The sequence below is a fragment of the Rhinolophus hipposideros genome (genome assembly GCF_964194185.1).
Source record: "Rhinolophus hipposideros genome assembly, chromosome: 7".
NCBI classification, from domain to species: domain Eukaryota; kingdom Metazoa; phylum Chordata; class Mammalia; order Chiroptera; family Rhinolophidae; genus Rhinolophus; species Rhinolophus hipposideros.
In genome coordinates, this window is record NC_138053.1 from 60900720 (window position 1) to 60919583 (window position 18864).

The window sequence follows — 18864 nt, forward strand, 5'->3', positions numbered from 1 at the left end:
TCCGTGACGGGAATCTCTTTTGGACTTCAGCGATCCCGGAACCTGGTCCCATAAAGCATCCACAAGGCCTAACACGTTCCTAAACCTCCACAACCTCGAGGGGACTAGACCACAACCTCGTGCACCTTCTCAGCGCGCACAGGGGAGCCAGGTCCCGCCCCCGATTCTAAACGAGCCAATCCAGACTTCCAATCGGTAGCGCGGTCCCTGCCGGGATCCGTAGGCTCCCGCAGTTAGATTCCTCCCCAGCTCGCGACTACAATTCCCGGGAGCCACTGGGCTCCAAAGTCGGCCCTCTCTCTGGGGGCGGAGTCCAGGGCTCCGGGGGCGGGGGGCGGGTCCCGCCCGGGTCCCGCCCCTCCCCCACGTGGCACAGAGTGGTGTGGAGGGTGCGGACCGAGATTCCCACGCGGTGCGCAGACCCGGTAGCCGGCATTGGTCCTCGCTGACGTCGTGGGCCTGTGGGCCCGCTACCCTCGGAGATGCCGAAGATCAAGTCAGGGACGAGCGGCCGTCGCCGCGAGCGGCTGGCACAGCGCCGGGAGCTGAAGAGCGCCGGAGGTGGAGACAGCCGGGAGGGAGCGGGGTCCGGGCGAGTCTTCCGGCAGCACCCAGCCGGATCGCGATGTGGGCCGGGCCCGTGAGGCTGGTCGGGCCCGCTCTGTCGGAGCGCCGGGTCTCGGGCTTCCCGGGGCGCCGGCCGCAGGCCCTCGCGCCGCCTCTGACTTCCTTGCCAGCCGATGGGATGGACGTAAACCGTGTGTCAGTCCCAACTCAGGCGTGACGTTTGGTGCCTCTTGGTGGTGCAGAAAGCTTCCGCCCACCAACCTGCTTTCTTTGGGATGGTCTAACATCTAATTTTAGTTGGGAGATTGAGGCTGTTTTGTCTTTTCTTCCAGGACTCATGTTCAACACGGGGATTGGGCAGCACATTTTGAAAAATCCTCTCGTTGTTAACAGCATTATCGACAAGGTGGGTGTGGAAGAGAGAAGGTGGAGATATTGGGTTATTGCTTTTATTCTTAGGAATGCTTAGGCACAGAAAGGTGCCTGCATCAAATAGATACTCGATAATCGCGGAATGAAGTGAATTGCCTAGGAGTCACAAGCTCTCTTCGGCATGATTTGCTTCATTCCGTGGGTCTGGGTTGCTGCTCCTGGCTCCAAATACTTTTTCTTTCTACAGATGATTTACTTCACAGCTGCGCATTTGTTCAATTGCAGATTATTACTGTATTCCCCATCACTTTTCTAAGCACCATCTGTGACAGTTTTTACTTACGCCAGAGCCTAAAGATAGGTCTAAACAGACATCTTAGGAAGTTTGTTCCCCCACAGAAACTTATATGGTAAAATCCAGCTCCACCTATAGACTCTTTGGAGTATCCCTCGTGTGTGGGTTATTGCTGTTCTCTTATTGCTGTGGAGGATTGGCTGCTAGGCCATGAAATATAGGTGGTGAGAATTACTTTCATGGCTACAAAAGAAGCACCACCCTGAAGTTGTAGAAAGAGCATTACCTAATTAAAGGACCTCCTCTTGACTTCCTGTTGTTTGCAAAGTGAAAGTTTTTGCCTTTTTGGTTCGTGGATTCCTTTGAGCATCTGATGAAAGCTGTGGACCCAGAATAATGCAGCTGTGTTTTGTGTACACCCAGTTTTGTGTACAGTGTCTGTACTCCTGCATCCCTGAAACTGCATGGGTTGACCATTGAGAAATCCTGGTATAGCATGCTATGAGTCTCAGGCAAGGTCGTTATTTTCCAGTTTGAACACGTTGATAACAGAGTTGGTAACAAGATACTATTGGAATCATTTCCAAGGTAGAAAGCAAAATGCCAATCCCAGAAAAGAAATGCTATGTTGCTTTTCTGACTCCTAAAGTTTTCTGACTCCGAACTATTATTGCCCCAAATTAGAGGAGGAGTTAGATTTCTACTTGCACCAAATGTTAGTGGGATAATTTTGTTAAACACATCGATCATGAAGAAATCTAAAATGGAATCAGAATAAAATCTCTTAACCAAGTGCTTTTGAGCAAAGATATTCAGATGTAAATTAAATTATGTGTTCAGATGTGCCAAGAAAGCTAAAGTGGTTGTGTTTGCTTGTAGGCTGCCTTAAGACCAACGGATGTGGTGCTGGAAGTTGGACCTGGAACTGGCAATATGACTGTTAAGTTACTAGAAAAGGCAAAAAAGGTAAAAAGATTTAGTGTTTGGTATCAGAAATTACTATGCGAGTAAGCTCAGGTGGTTTACAAATATAAATTTATTTTAATTAATTGCTATTATTTTAGCAGTAACTCTTGATCTTTTGCTAGAAACTTTATCTTAGAAAATATGGGTGAAATCGGTGAAGGGAGTCAAAAGGTACAAAATTCCAGTTATAATAAATAAGTCCTGGGAATTTAATGGACAGCATGGTGAACATAGTTAACAATACTGTCTATTTGAAAGTTGCTAAGGGAATAGATCTTAAGTTCTGGTCTCATCACAAGACAAAATTTGGTTAACTGTGTGATAATGGATGTTAATCAGACTTACCTTGCAGTATATACATGTATTATCATTATGTTGTACCCCTGAAACTAAAATAATGTTATATGTCAATTATATCTCAAATTTTTAAAAATAGATTAAAAAAAAAGAAAACATGGGATACATCAGTCAGGAAAACAGAGACCACATTCGATATTTCCATACAGAGAAAATAGTATAGGGAATTGATTACATGGTTGTGACAGGACTAAAAGAATAAAATGAGAATGTTGAGGTAACCCAAGAATAATAATTACGAAGATCAGGTACCGCCTCTAGGCTCAGGGAAACACAGTAAGGAGGTTGGAGTTACTGGAACGTATAACTTTGGAGAAGGAGATCTGTATGTAGAGCTGGAGCACAGGCCTCTGAGATTGGGGTGCCACCTAGCTGCTGCTGGTCCTTTCATTGTCTCTTGGATGACCCAGTGTCCAATTAAATGGAACCATTGTTGTGTCCTCTGGTAGAAGTAGGCAGCACATTGTAAAGAACTTACCTGAAGAAAGTTTAATGAACAGAACATTGACAAAATGTGGGGATGGCGTTAAAGAGAACAAGTAAGCATTAATGAAACACCCAGGGACTAGCAACAACAGATACGGTTACCATCCAAAGCCTCAAGGACAAGAGGTGGGAACCTTGTTACGGAGCCATTGAAGAGGGGCCACTCATAGGGGAACACAGCCGCTGCCGGGACGGGACGTCTGCAAGGCATGGGCAGGCATTAGGGAATTCTCAACCTCTGCTGGTGCCTTTCGTTGGCCAATTCCAACCAGAAGTCAAGGGCAAGGGAGCTGGACTACACCCTGCAGGGCACAGAAAAGGCTGTGAAAGGATCCAGGAGCCAAACAGACGAAGCAGCACCTGTTATCTACTTTATAGACATGGTCTTCCTTGAAGTTAGTGAAACCTCAGCTGATACTGAATTAAAATGACAATTTCAGCCTTACCTGGTATCCCTTCTCATTTACTTGAAAAGTTACCTGTGCTGTGTCTTTTGGACTTAGTAGATGAGACAAATGACATACTCATTCTAGGAGCCATTGTCTTTTAATGTTTCTAAGAACATTTACTACATAGACATTTTTGTGTATTTTTTCATCCATTGTTCAGTTACAAAGCATGGAGCCAGATGAGCATGATAATTCTGTCAATTATTTAGGTAGAACTATCACATAGTTCTACTTTTCTGGGTGGTGGTTTATGTTGTTTGAAATGATAAAGAACAATTGAAGGAATATTGATGGTAGAATTGGGGAAAAGGTGTTTAATTCGTGTAAATCATCTAAGAGTTACTATTGATATAAAAAAAGTCTAATACTCCATAATTACCCTGTTTTTCTTTTTCTCTCTCTTTCTTTTTTTTTTTAATTTAGGTAATTGCCTGTGAACTTGACCCAAGGCTAGTAGCTGAACTTCACAAAAGAGTTCAGGGCACGTGAGTATTCATAATAAAATTAAAGTACATTTCAATCTCATAAAACAATATTCTTTTTTAATTGCTTTTTTCTTATTATCAGGCCTCTGGCCAGCAAACTTCAAGTGATGGTGGGTGATGTGTTAAAAACAGATTTGCCATTCTTTGATGCTTGTGTAGCAAATTTGCCTTATCAGGTATGTTTCCAAATTGTCGGGAATGTTATACTAAATGGTTTCTCTGGTGTGTCTTTCCCAGAAATAACTAGTTGATTCTCTTACAGATCTCTTCTCCTTTTGTCTTCAAGCTGTTGCTGCACCGACCTTTTTTCAGGTTTGTGACAAACACCAAAGTGACTGCCAAACCTTAGAAAGATACACAGTGTAGGCCATGGACGTAGACAGCCAAAGATGAAAATTAATTCAATTGAAAAACTACTAGGCCGTTTATTTTGTAGAAAATACTGATTTTTGTGGAGGTCTCGGGTCTCTTTTTTTCCACTGACAGAGTTACTTGGGGGAGGTATAGTGTGAATAAGTCCTACTTGTGAGACCAGATGACTTTCCCCTCTTTTCTCATCTTCTCATCATTAGACTTTTTATTACCTTCTGTCTAGACAAGTGCAGTGGCCTCCTAAGTTGTTTCTAGGACTGCAGTCTATACCAGTGATTTTCAAACTGCGAGTCAAAAACTCCTTAGTGGTTATAAAATAAATTTCATGAGTCATGACTGTTTTTTTTTAATGACATAGATCAGAAGGCATTCATTCCATGTAGTCCAGGTGATTATAGTTTTATAAAAGTTTTGTTTGAGTTACATAAACACATATACATACAGATATTTGTGGCCTGGGTTGCAATGTCAAATGTATTTTTTAGTGTGACTTACAGTTAAAAAATTTGAAAGTCGAAACCCAGCTTTGTAGATGATCTCCTGTTCAGGAGCCTCCAAAAGCCTCCCCATTGCTTGTTGAATGGAAAAAACCCATGTTCCTTAACCAATTAAAAGAGGACACTGATTTCACAACTTGCCTGTCCTGCCTCAGCTTTTCCGTAAGGGTGTTTGCTACCCCATGAATAGTGCTACTGAGCCAATTTTGTTTGGGTTTTGTTTTCCTAGAAGGGGTGATAGACTAGTGCTGATCTGAAATACTTTCTCATCTGATCGTTGAGGGCTTGCATTCGCGGGGGGTGAGAGGTGTAGCCATTGTAAAATGAAAAAGCTAATTGGATCATTTTGTGATAATAAAGCTAAGGCTGAGTGTTCTCCTACCTTCTGACCTGCTGGACTCATTGTCATGAGCCACAGACAGTGCTTTGCTCTATTTCCCACCGAAGAAAGTCTATTGAAGTTCAAATACATTTATAGTTCAAAGTGACCATTTTTCTTATTCCTTTCTCCTATATTTTCAGGTGTGCTATACTTATGTTTCAAAGAGAATTTGCTCTCCGACTGGTTGCAAAACCGGGAGATAAGTTATACTGCAGACTCTCAATTAATACACAGCTGTTAGCACGTGTGGACCATCTAATGAAAGTAAGTGACTGTTACTGAAATAATGTGACTTAACTCATCCTCGAGCATCTAGCTGTGCCCTTTGTGAGGAAAGCATAATTGATTACTAATTTAAAGTTATTTTTGAGAGGACTATTTAAACATTTTCTAATTCACAGGTTGGAAAGAATAACTTCAGACCACCACCCAAAGTGGAATCCAGTGTTGTAAGAATAGAACCTAAGAATCCACCACCACCTATCAATTTTCAGGTGAGGTTAAAATACCAGGTCATTCAATAAAGTGCAAAAACAATCCAAGCTGGAAGATGTGTGTCTATAGCCCCAGAAAAATACTGTGTTGACCTAAATGTCCTAACAGAAAACTGTTAATTATGATACACCCTTATGATGGAGTAGATGGAATAATTTGACTCAACATAGTTGTGAAGACCACAAAAAAGCATGGAAAATGTTTCCAAAGATAGAAAGATTAGAATGCCGTTACATTTTGCTGAAGATTATAGCTCTGGAAAATATGTCTCTATTTCAATAAAACATGGAAAACAGGTAAAATGAAAATAGTTGTTAGAATAATATAATAGGTAACACTTTAAAATTCTCATTTTTGCGATTTTACACAAGACAAAAGCTAAATTATTTTATGTAAAACCTTACTGCAATCACTTTGGATCAAAACATGATTGCTTGTGAGGTTAATCACGTGGTAAATGGAATGGCTTGTCAGTTACTCCTTTAAACAAGGTTTAGGAGATACTCGTATTCTAAATCATGTCTGTTTTGAATCATGTTTTCTGAAAATGGTACTTAGGTGCCAAAATACCGTATTGGTCTTTGTTCAGATGTGAAATAATTATACAGGTTTTCTAATTTTTCTAATTGAGGATAAAAATTCAGTGAGCTGTACAAACGTTTAAAAAATACACCTCTTACTTTTGCATGTGTGTCAGCCAAATCAACATACAGAACAGTTTCATTGCTCCAGAAAGTTTTTTCCAGTTTTACATATTAAACGACAAAACAAAACCTAGTCAGCCTGGGAAAGAAGTTTTATATTCTGTAAGAAAATATCCATCTTGTTTCAGGAATGGGATGGCCTAGTAAGGATCACCTTTGTTAGGAAAAACAAGACACTGTCTGCTGTATTTAAGTAAGTATTTCACTAATTTATGATGTATGAAGGAGCATTGCTTCAGATACTATGCTGCTAGCATTTGGTCGTTTTCCTCATCAGGTATCCTACGCTTAATGATTATCCAGGTCCAGACACACTTTACCTTTTTAACTGACTGTTACTTTGGGAGGCAGGAGAATTTAATGAAGAAAGTTCCTATAGTTGGGAATTAGATCAGGTTTTTTTGCAAAATGGGGAAAAAAACAACTGACTACACATCTGTCTAGTTTTTCCTAGATTTGTGCAATTGGATTAACTTGGGAAAATGTAACAGCATTTTGGGGCCTAAAGAAGGGGGAAAGCCATAATTTTAGATTTTTTTTTTTCAAGTGATGTTTCTTGGAGAGTGTAGACTTTCCTTAAGAATTTGAGACGTTCATTAGGATTTTACTTTTTTAATGTAACTATGTAGTTTGTGATCGTTTCGTAAGTTTAAACATGGAGCACCTTTTTTAGTTTCTTAATTTCACCATATGAAACATAGATTTAATCTTATAATAAACTGAAAGGAAATGGATAATCTCTGATTTTGGAATTACAGTGATGTCATTTATGCTACAGGTCAAGTGCAGTACAGCAGCTGTTGGAAAAGAACTACAGAATTCACTGTTCGGTCCATAATATTGTAAGTAGAAAATGCATTTGTGCTTTTGATTCTTTGTTGTTTTAAAATGTCCCTTTCTTACTCCTTTTCATCTACAAGATTCTTTAATTTTGTACATTCCATAAGATCCCTAAGATAGTATGTAGCTTATATAACTAGCACAACTTTAATAAGTCAGTACTGAGGTATATTCTGTGGAACAGATAGGAGCCACCCTGATTACTCCACTCCATCTTCTGTAACTGTTTTTAACCATGGAGAGATTCAACTGAGTCATAATTTCCTGAAAGGTTTAGGCATGTGTAGCTTGTTCAGCTTAAAATAATTGTGAACATTCCTTGTTCATTGCTCATACAGCAATTATAAATTTAAAGTTACCATTTCTAACTTTTTTTAATACCCAGAAACTGAAATAGTCATTTAATTAATTAAAATTATTTAATTAATTAAAGACTGAATAGATTTCTGGTTGTGAGCCTCATGCCTCTTAATTACCTGTGCAACATCTTTAACCGATTTCGTCTGTAAGCACACACACATGCCTGTATACAATGACTGTGATGTTTGATAGCTAGTAATTCTTTTTAACAGGGTAGATAAAGTCAAATTTCCTTTGTATTTTGGACTCAGATCTTAATATAATGTACCACATTACCACCTCCATTTTCTGTTATGAATAAAGTCATTCAACATCTGCCTAAAGAAAATATTAAGCTGGATTAAGAAAAATCTTGGGATGAAAGATGGGGCAGTATGATACATTCTCAAGGGTTGGAGAGGTCATCTCGTTGAAAAAAATGAGTTGGTTAAATGAGATTTGTGTCAAGAAAATGTGAGTTATTTTTAAAGGAGTAATTAACAATTGCTTTAAAATTTTAGTTTACAGCTCTAATTATGTTATGAAGTACTTTGTGAAGACTGAAAACTGATGAACTATTTCAGAACTTTTAGAAAAAGGGCAACATACATGATTAACTCACTCACGGTCTTCTGAGTATTTGGTATTAGAGATCCAAGTCTTTTCTGCACAGTAGGCTTTCTAAACTGTCATGTACAGACGGATGGTGACTATTTTATGACTTACTGAAAAAAAAATGAGTCAAGATGACTTCATTAAAGATATGTTGTTCATTTATTCTGAATCTTATATTGATAGATAATACCAGAAGATTTCAGCATAGCAGATAAAATACAGCAAATCCTAACCAGCACAGGTTTTAGTGACAAGCGGTCCCGTTCCATGGACATAGACGACTTCATCAGGTAATTACATTTTGCTTTTCTTAAGTGTTTACATTTCTTTACTGTGACACCTTTAGATTAGAGATGTAAAGGCTTTTAAGCGGTATCAGGTGCTACCTGGGAGTTATTGCATAGCACTTCCATGGCATGGAATAGTATTTGGTGTAGAAGATGGAGGCTAGTTAGCTGCAGCAGAACATTTTCTTTAAGAACATGAGTAACAGTCCTAGCCTGGAGAAAGCTTGTCAGTCAGTGTGTGTGGTGTGTGCTCCTCTTCAACCCCCTCCCCCAACTCCCACTCATTCTTAACTAGTTTGTTAAGTAGACTGTAAGGGAGAAGAATCATAATATATGTAGTTGGATCTCATTTTTTTCTTTATTGTGAATAACTATTGTTAAACAGATCCTAAGCAGGAAATAATGTCAGTTACAATCATAACTGGTTATCATTTGTAACTGATTTAGTAATATAGTTACTTGTTTTGTAGACTGAGGCAAGTTCTACACACATCAAGGAAGGGTATCATAATTATCTGGGCAATGTACACCAAAATTTGCTTTCCTTGAATTAAACAAGAATCCTTATGAAAGCAAAGTAAGGCTTAAATTACCCAGGTATTAACCTGTACTGTTTGTAATCACTAATATTTTGATTTCCTAACTAATAAACCATCACTTACTGCAGTTTTTGCTTCTTTAGCCAATTCATTTTGAAAGTTTCCATATTCTCGGGGCTGAATAAAAAATGAGGGTAGATTGTCGTAAAACTCATTGGTTTGACTTTTCTAAGCTAGAAACAGTTCTGTGTAATAAGACAGTTTATATTTTATATTGGCAGGTTAGTAATACTACTGAGTCTTAATTAGATGGTAATCTAGGAGTTGAACATTATTCATAAGCACCTATCTTATTATTTCAGACATTTCAGTCTATCTTGACCTGTTCCTGCGGGCCAATGTGGAAATAATCTCAGGTCTAAATGGAAATATTTTATCTTATTTTCCTTCATGCTTACCAAATTTTTTCAAGGCTATTAAGCACATGCAGTTTGCTAATCAGGATCTGATTAAGTACATAGGCAGGTATCCAGAGAAAAGTAATGTGTAAATATTCAACTTGAACGTTGGTAACAGTGAGCTCAGAAAGGAAGAATGGACATACGTGTAAGATTAGATATGCATCTATCTTCCGTCTCTAATCTAATCCACATAGCTTCTTGTTCACTTACCATGTTGAAACAAGTGTCAGCGAGCTTTTAGGTCTGGGGTGGTGGAAGTCTAAGATAATTTTAGGGAAATTCATCTTAAGACATAGATGACATAAAAGAGGTGCCAATAAAGATGTGGTTCTAACTATCTTAGAAATTTAGTTGATGAATAGTTTAATGACTAGTGTTAGGAGTGTGGGGGGGGCTTCATAGCTTTGCTGATGTGTTCATGTTTTAGAATTCATGGTATATGAACTACATGCACCGCTATGTGCTACAAATTAGCTTTTCAAAACTTGGTTTCTTTTTTCAGATTGCTACATGGATTCAATGCAGAAGGTATCCATTTTTCTTAGGTTATCTGGAAAACAGGTTTTTCAAGCTCAAGAAAAGAAACTGGAATTATGTATTTTTAATAATTTGAGATGATGTATGCTTTTCCTCCACTGTGACACCGCTTGCCTATTTTTTATTTAATACTACTGTTGTCACCACTTATTACTCTGAATTGTTAAAGTAGTTAAGTAAGTCAATTTAAGTACCCAAGTTTTGTTGGTTTGGTTTGCTTTTATTATCTAACCCTCGGCAGGGTCCAATCTATATATGACAATCTTCAAGTTCAGGAGCCGCAGACACGCACAACTTTACATTTCAACTTATCATGATTTCTAACCGGCTATTGTATAAAGATGTGACTCTTCTGTTTTCTGTGTTATGTATTACTGTGAGGACTTCTTTGGGCCTTCAGCTCTTTAGGCCTTTGTCCCAGGTGTAAAAAAGTTAAAATATGCTTAACTTAGTCACATATTCCCCATACCATTTCTTCTTGTTACTGATGTGTATAGTAAAACAATTGTTTCTTCAAGTGTTTTAATTTTCTCTTACTGTTTATCCTACACAACTTCTTTCATTACCAACATTAGCTATCCTGTCGCAACACAGGTTACATCAGGGTTCTAGGTAAGCCTGAGTCTGCTACTGACTGAGACCATGTGCCAGGCAGACTACTTCTGGGCATGATTCCTGACCTGTGAAATTGAGGATGCTCAGCTAGAATGTGAAATGAATTACAAGAATGTATGTTTCTTCTTGGGGAGACAGTCATATATTTAACAAAATTTCAAAAGGTTTTATCAATCAAAACTGGCTTTAAAATCTCTGTGACCAACTTCAAAACAAACTCAACCAGTCATTTTCTCACCAGTACGGGCTCCCAGTATTCATATGACTTCTGGATAATTAAAATTTCCAGTACTTTTTCATATACCTGATGCTTAGTTTTAAGCTGTTAAAATATCAGGTTTAGAATTTCAATTGATGTTATACTTGTCTTAATTAGCTACTACGTTTAAATCATCGATAGTGCTAATATCCTTTAGTGAAGAATTATAATACCTGATTATTTATGTAAGGAAATTAATAAAAATATCTTCAGTGATACTGAGTTTCTTTACACCTAACTTAACAGGAGTGTTTCCAAATTATTTTAACAAAGGTACACTGACTAAACCTAGAAAGGAAGATTAGGTTTATTTACCTAAACATATTTTTTTTAAAATGTGACTTCAAAGTGATATATTAAAACATTTCTATATTATTAAAATGTTTGTTTTTTGTTATTAATAAGGATATCAGCATTCAAGTCTGAGAATGTTTGATCCAGAGCCAAAAAATTATTCTTTAATAGCTGTATCAAGCCACTTTTGTTACATAAATATTAAATATACTTAAGAGTATGCTTTTTAAATATCACAAAACTGCTTACTTTGCAAAGTTCACCTGTACCACCTCTATCCTTACAGGAAAACTTTTAAGATTTAATTCAGCTCTCTATTTCCTTCTATCACCTAGAAACTGCTGGGATTCAGTCCCTTTTCCAGCCTTCAGTGTTCCCTATCTGTAAAACTGGACGACTGGATTATACTACCAAGATCTTTTCTGATACAGATTTTTTATATTCCTTGATTACTGATCAGAATGAAGACATTACAGGTTAAGGCAGCATATTTGGATGTATGGGGACCTTCCAGAGATAGTACTCAGCTAATTGAAATAATAAGACTAATCTGCTGTGCTTTAAAATGAGCAAGCTCACCTTTTCTATTGTCTTTTGAAGGCTGGATGGCCTCAAAAATTACCTTTCTAAACAGCCTCTGCAAGGTCAATACTAACAGTTATCCATTCTTTCTCTTCTCTTTGAAATAAACACAAATAGAACATATCTTACAGCTGCAAGAAAACCTGAGTCCCTTCCAAAACAAAGGTGATTACAGCGAAGAAAATTATTTCTAAACTCATTCCATAGATTTCATTTATTAATAAGAACATTGTGAAAATCTACATTTGTTCTAGATTTCAAGCTTACAGAGGAGCATTTCACCACGATGTTAGGATTTCCCACAACTACCCTCTGAGTTCTATGAACAGTGAAGTAGGGAATCTGGCTCATGTGCCTCTCTATTCGTAGCTTCCCTTTGGCCCACGTCAAGGAGCAAGTAGCTCTCTAGAGGAAATCAACACAAGATATTCTTGGGAGATTTGTTGTTAATCTACTCCTGGGCTCTCCTAGGAACAGAGGGAAAACTTCTAGAGAGATATACTATATAATCTTTTAACAAAATATTTACATGAGAAGTGGCCAGTTTTCTTCCTTGGAGTAGCAATCTGTAAAAATAAGTGCCACCATTTAAAAAGTAGCATACCCTACACCAATTTATTGGTGAGAATTTGGTGATTCTCATCAAATAATGGTGAAACATCACATGGTAGGTAATGGATGGAGCTTGGGTTACATCTGCCTTTTAAGGCAAAGTCAACTATTTTTTAGCTTAATTCTTTTTCAAGGGAGTTACATACTGTCTACCCTTGGCTTAAACTAACAGTTCTATTATGGACTACTTTCAATGTACATGTAAATGTTCATGCATCAGAAGCCAATTTCCTTTAACGGCACATTTAAAAGGTACATTTTGGGGTGCTAATGGACACTTGAACTTAAGTTAACGGTACTGGTAAGGATCAAATTGCACTATTAATCTTGTTAATACCACACCGAACACACACTGCATATATATGTATTATCCTAAGATAAAACTCTTCTCAGAATTTCATTACTTTTTATTATACACCAACTAGTTTATATTTTAGTTCTTTACAAAGAAAATGCTAAGAAAATTATATCCACGTTATATGGTTTTCAAATCATAATTCCAGATTTCTTTACATAGAAGATGGAGTGGTCCAGCAGCTATGTCCACTGTCACAGACTTGAGTTCCATTCAATGATATGGCACATCCTGCAAAATTAACTAGTCACACACAAAAAATGTCTCAAATACAGTAAAAATGTACACACAATAAAGGTAATTTACAATGACAAATAAGGAATGTAATTTATCTTGACTGTGCTTCAGAAATTTAGGGTCAATAGCCTTCGTCAAGGCACAAAGCAAGAAGAGGTAAGCACAGCTGTCTCTAGGAATGGGCAAGGTATGTACAATCACTGATGAGGTATGCATGCACGCAAAGAATTGAAAACTGCTCAATCTTGCTACGAAAATTGAAACAAGTTAAAAGGAAATGCTGTGGCTTCCCCTCTACTATTCACGTCTGGAACAAGTCCACAATCTTACTTCATATAGAAAATAAAATTGGCAAGGATCTTCAAAAGTAAATGACTACGTATTTGGGTAAATGAAACAAAATGCTTCACTATTCCCAAATCTTGGTTGTGCCTCCTGGACTAGAAGCATTTTGTAGACAAAGTTATGTTTCACAAAATTGAAATGTCATTCAGGTGAAGGGACAAGACATTCTCCACAGACACTTAAAACTTCAAACTTTCAAATGGCCCTTACAGCTGAACCATTATATGTTACAGTAGTGAGGGTTCTGGGGATCCTTTAGCAGCAAATGACAAGTTAAAGGGCACGGGGTCTCTTCGGGTTGATTTGCTTGCTGGCCTGTTCTTCTTCTTGTAGAGCTGCACGAAAAGATTTCACTTTATCTTGGAAAAAGAAAAGAATAAGGGAATAAGTACTGCATTACATGCAATACAAAATACAACTTTATGGGTCCTATCAAGTCAGCTCTCTCATTTCAAAACACTGACTCAAAAGTTTTCCTTTTCTTCTTTGTTGTCCAGAATCACAGAACTAAGTACAATCAATGCTCAACTATAGCAACAGTTTCATTACTGATTTCTGGAAATAACATGCTTTTTTTTTTTCTATCTTCAACAGGTTTGTTTTTGACACATTTCACAGTGTTCAATTTTATCTGCATTCCTTTTGGAGTATAGAAAGGCTCTATGTGTATAAAATATGTACAGTCATGTCCAAAAGAACACTGAATCTTATTAAACTGTTAAATAGACATTTCTTTTCAGTATTAGGAAATTTCTACTCCCAATTCTCATTTTACCTTTTTAAGCTATGAAACTTAAAAAAAACACTTAAATTGTAAGAAAGAAATACTATTTTTCCTTATTAGAGATTATAACAAGGAATGGGGGAGGGGATTACAGGATAATGCATTTCTTGGTCTTACAAATATTATTATCATGTATTGATTCAGAGTCACTTAATACAAAATAGGTTAAGTCAATTGGCAAAGGCAGATAACAGCTGTGAAGATAAAAAAATCTTTTCTCTAAAATAGTTGTTTTGAACCAGGATGATTTCTGTCACCCCACCCCCGGGACATTTGATAATGTCTGCAGACATCTGATTTGTCACAGCTGAGGTGGAGATACTGATATCTGGTCCATGGCGACCAAGGCTGGTGATAAGCACCGTGCAATGCACAGGACAGCACCCCTCAATCAAGAACTGCCCAACGTAAAATGTGGTTAACAGTGCAAAGGTAACGGTCTTTAGAAGAAAACTATAAAATTGAAACCTTTGATTTCTTTCCCCTCTTTAGAAGTACAATGATGTTTAAAAAGTTGACTTTTCTGTAATTTAGAAAGGAATTCAATACTTCTAAATCTGGTAGCTACTAATATAATAGCTCCCCAACTTCTTGTATTACTAATACCAAAATTATCTCTGGATAGTAAAAAAAAATTTATTTCTAAGAAAGGACTGAATAATACATATCTAGACAGTAATTTCTTAAAAGTTATGACTAAGTTTGACATATATGCATCCTCAGAAAATTAAGGAAAGGAAGTTAACTGAGTTAATACTACGTAATCTGTTTTCTGAATAAAATGCATACAGAAAAGTTGCCTTTGAGTTACGAAGACTAGAAAAATGATCAAAACACTAAATCAAGGCTTGACTACGAAGCATATGGAAAACAATAAATTTTAGAACCCCCTACATCTGCACAAACAATTCTGAAATTGGTAAACAGTCACTGCTGACTCTCTAGGACATTGATTTAAAATAATCAACTTCACAAAGGACCTAATTTAAAAAATTAAGCAGGTTGTTTGGTGCTAAAAACTAGCAATTTCAATCTGATTTCATGGTACATTGCATGTACACACACAGGCGCCCACTTGCATATAAATTGGGACAGCCAATATACCAATGCCTAAGAAATTAGCACATACAATTCATGCATATTTGAAGCTGAACAGGTAAGCGAATTAAAAACGACAAGACATGACATGGGTAAGCCACATACTTCTCTCCACAAGCAAAAGAGAAAGGGTAGTTGTCTTGAAACCTTCCCCTTGATTTTTTCTTTCCCCCAGGGAGAACACAGCTTTATTACGCCAGCGGGCTCAGCGGAATTCTTCCCAAAAGACTGAGCTCCCCTTGATTTTTTAAAACAAATGTTCAAAGGGGAAACATGACATAAGATGCACAGAAAGGAGATGCAGACAGGCTGCTATTAAAAAGATGGCCTTGAATAGATATAATCCAAGGAAAATAATTCTGAAAAGCATCAGCCTACCAAACTAAAAATATGAATGGGTGTAGAAAATTCACAAAATTGTTAAAATACATTTTCTCTATAATCATATCTTTTCAAAAGACTAAAAGAAAACTAGAAAGCACTTAAAATGATACTCCATGTTTCTTTTTTAGCAATAACAGAACGGTTTGTCTATATACCTCTAAAAAGATGTGAAATGGTGCCCATAAGCAGATGTTCTCTTGCAATATGAAATCCTCCCACTAATTACATACAAATATTAAGCAGATTTCAAACACTAAAATGTAAAAAGAATTACCCCGCAGTTCAGTTAAAATGTCTATTTTTTGTTCAAGAATAGCTTCAAGTTGCGTAGCATAGGAATCGACATCATAGTCCACTTCTTCAGTCATCTCTAGGAGAGCCTTTTCATCTTCTAACCATCGAATAGATTCCTAAACGGACAAAAATGAAATAATCCAATAAGCCTCCTTGTAAGATAAAAACCAATTTATAAATTTTATGTACATTAAATATCAACCATACTCAAGGTAGTATTCTCTAAAATATTAATCATAAAACATCTTTAGAGTAAAATTAAGAAGTATTTCCTTAAATTCAAGCACAAACACAAATATGACAAGCAACGAAGATGACTTCATTATGCTACTTTTATTCTACCTTTGGGGGAGGGAAATGACTCAAACACATAAATATCAATAAGCAGAGTAAGTCTCAAAACCTTGATAACTATCTCTGGGAAAGAATGGGTTTAATAAAGCTACTGATCTGATAACTATGATACCCTAGAATTTGTAAATCATCTGGAATTAACTTATCCATTTGGGGCCTCACAGTGATTTGGCTAAGATGTATCCCTGAATTCTAAACACTAGTTCCTCAAAATTACTGTGATTATAAGGGACCAATCTAAAAAGAGTCAAATGAATCACTAAACAGTAGCTACTGACCATTCATAAATGCTTCCAGGAAACCCCTCATTATTAACTTATTTTAGATATGCAAAATTTATGAGTTTCAATTTCCAGCAAATGTCAGAATCATATGAATTATTAACAAGGTCAGATCATTGTGAATTAGTTTGGGATATAAAAACTGGATACTTTCTAGCTTTTTAGGGTACATACAATGTCAATTTTCCAAACATCAAAGCAATTTAATGGCTAATTATAACCAGGCTACGTATCAGCAGGCAGAACTGGTTGACTCAGATACAGATATGTATTAGAAAACTTCATATATTGATTAAAACACACCCCAGTGTTTTTTCTTTTCCTTCAGCTATATACTTAATCTTTTAAAACAAAACCCTGAGAAATGGTAGATCACAGTAGGAGAAACAATAAATGGAAGTGTAAAAAGAATACTAGATTCAAAGTCAGAACACCCAGTTCTTCCAATAAACAAATAAAGAACTTTTAGAATGCATTATAAATGGCAGACTGGGTAATGATGCAAGGCCCTTGTTCCCAAAGGGCACAGACAACAATTTTGTTACATTACAAATGTCTTTATTTAATCTAAGCACCTGGGCCTCTAAAGAGATTCTTCAAATAAAGGTTTGACTAAAACTGTAACAGTTTAATGAATGTATATCCTATTTTGAAATAATAAAAGAACAAGTTTCTTATATTGCTGAGCCCTTCATGCAGGTGCTTGAATGGTCTAGAGCCTAGACACAATAATTGTTTACAGATAAAGATTTCTTCAACATCAGAGAAGGAATACAGGTCAATAGAGAGACTGAATTATTGTTCTCTGTTTTCTCAGAAGGTGTTTCTAGTACTATAAGAACGCAGGGTGGAGAGGGGGAGGCAGGCCGACTGTACAGTCTCCATAACGACGTCCAAATGTTCACCTCCTCGTAAGTATCACCCTCCGGGATATTTTATTTAAAGGGGAGGGAGGAGGGAAAGGAGGATCACACAGGAATAGCTTCTAGTAGGTTGAACACACAACAGGATGAATACTGTACCTATGGACTTACTGCTATACCCTCACTCATCTCCACCGACAGTAGTCAGAGCATAACTCTCCTTCTCCCTTTTCCTTTTCTCCATTTTTCCTGTTCTACAAAGACTGACACTTTCTCAACTGCCCTGACACCCTTTAGAAGAGTTTTTCTTACTGCTGTCCTAACATGAAGGAGGACATGAAGAAAGGGGTAGTGGAGGGCAGACATTCATTCTGTCCTCTAAAAATGGACAACCGAAAAAAGCAAAGTGGAAGAATGGTAGGAAATGAAGTAAGTCTTTAAAGAAAGGTTTGTAGCCACTACTCATTGTAGTCAAAATTTGCCATGTCATATGCCCTCCAAACACACAGATGCATGCACACAAACAAGCACTTTTACAGATTTGCGTCATATTCTAAGGATTATGGACGTTGTTAGTTAATTTCTCTAAAACACTGTGATGAAAGGTCCCGTCTTAACTTTACCTGGAACACTGCTCTGTGATCTTCCACAACCTGTTCTTCCATTTCTACCATTTGTGACACAGCTTCATGGAAAGTAAACAGTTGTGGAGAAACCTCTTCTTCCTTAAAATAAAAACAGTTTAAAAATTATGACAGAAAGAGTTTGTATTTTAAATGTTATAAAAATGTAGTTTTTCTTTGTATGTCATTTATGAAAACGTATGTAGAAACCAAGGAAGCTTGAATGGTAAAGACTACTAAAATATAACATGAAAAGCAAAACCACAATTTCTTTTGATGGATCAAAAATATTTAATGTAACACTCAAAAAGACAACCCAAACTTAAGAGTGAATAAAACAGGAAAGATCTGCTGGAGGGAGTGCCTATCTTGTTCTGGGTTTCCATGATCTTTGGCAGGTCCACATCTAGGTGCAATGCAGGCTTTGCTTCAAGGATTTTATCAGCAACTGTAGTCTCCTTTAAAACTTCTGGGGACGGGGACGGAGGAAGGCCAGGATCTTATTTTCAGTTCTTTATGTTCTATAGTCCAAAGTTTAGAACTCTGACTTCAAAGGTTTCTTCAGCACTACAGACTTCTGGAGAAGGAGGAAGGCTGTCCATGTACTGTATGATGTTCAGTGGCTTCCCTGGCCTCTACCCACCAGATGAGGTTGGCACCCCAGCTGTGATAACCAAAATTGTCTCAGACATTTTCCCCTGGGGGGCCAACTCACTCCTGGTTGAGAATTGCTGTACTAAGCTCTGCTTCATTAATGGAGAGTAATTTGGAACATGGTAATAAAAAGTAACGTGCCACTTGTTACTCTAGAATACTTTGGACTTTAATACCTGCTACAA

At 37.2% G+C, this 18864-nt stretch overlaps 2 protein-coding genes across 5 annotated transcripts in view; one reads left to right on the forward strand and one right to left on the reverse strand.

The window, feature by feature from the left end:
* The first annotated feature begins 323 nt into the window (after positions 1 to 323).
* On the forward strand, positions 324 to 11863 carry DIMT1 (DIM1 rRNA methyltransferase and ribosome maturation factor). Its single transcript, XM_081054602.1, has 12 exons — positions 324 to 561; positions 900 to 973; positions 2114 to 2200; positions 3916 to 3977; positions 4060 to 4153; positions 4240 to 4289; positions 5369 to 5492; positions 5630 to 5722; positions 6556 to 6620; positions 7206 to 7269; positions 8405 to 8511; positions 10011 to 11863. The coding sequence occupies exons 1-12, from the start codon at positions 483 to 485 to the stop codon at positions 10051 to 10053; spliced, it is 942 nt and encodes a 313-aa protein (XP_080910728.1). The 5' UTR covers positions 324 to 482; the 3' UTR covers positions 10054 to 11863.
* A 936-nt stretch (positions 11864 to 12799) lies between these two features.
* The window catches only part of KIF2A (kinesin family member 2A), a 61969-nt gene continuing 55904 nt past the window's right edge, over positions 12800 to 18864 (reverse strand). For all 4 annotated transcript variants that reach the window (XM_081054595.1, XM_081054594.1, XM_081054592.1 and 1 more), the window contains 3 exons: positions 18026 to 18127; positions 15885 to 16020; positions 12800 to 13703 (listed from right to left, as the gene is read on the reverse strand). In XM_081054595.1, coding sequence (XP_080910721.1) covers positions 13618 to 13703; positions 15885 to 16020; positions 18026 to 18127 — 324 coding nt within the window. In that variant the 3' untranslated portion in view covers positions 12800 to 13617. The remainder of the gene's footprint in view (positions 13704 to 15884; positions 16021 to 18025; positions 18128 to 18864) is intronic.

What these genes read in the sequence shown, in the direction of transcription:
- DIMT1 (XM_081054602.1), top strand. Translation starts at nt 483, where the DNA reads ATGCCGAAGATCAAGTCAGGGACGAGCGGCCGTCGCCGCGAGCGGCTG. An exon ending in GGAGCTGAAGAGCGCCGGAG is followed by an intron (nt 562 to 899) that starts GTGGAGACAGCC and finishes CTTTTCTTCCAG; the next exon opens with GACTCATGTTCAACACGGGG. An exon ending in CTGCACCGACCTTTTTTCAG is followed by an intron (nt 4,290 to 5,368) that starts GTTTGTGACAAA and finishes CTATATTTTCAG; the next exon opens with GTGTGCTATACTTATGTTTC.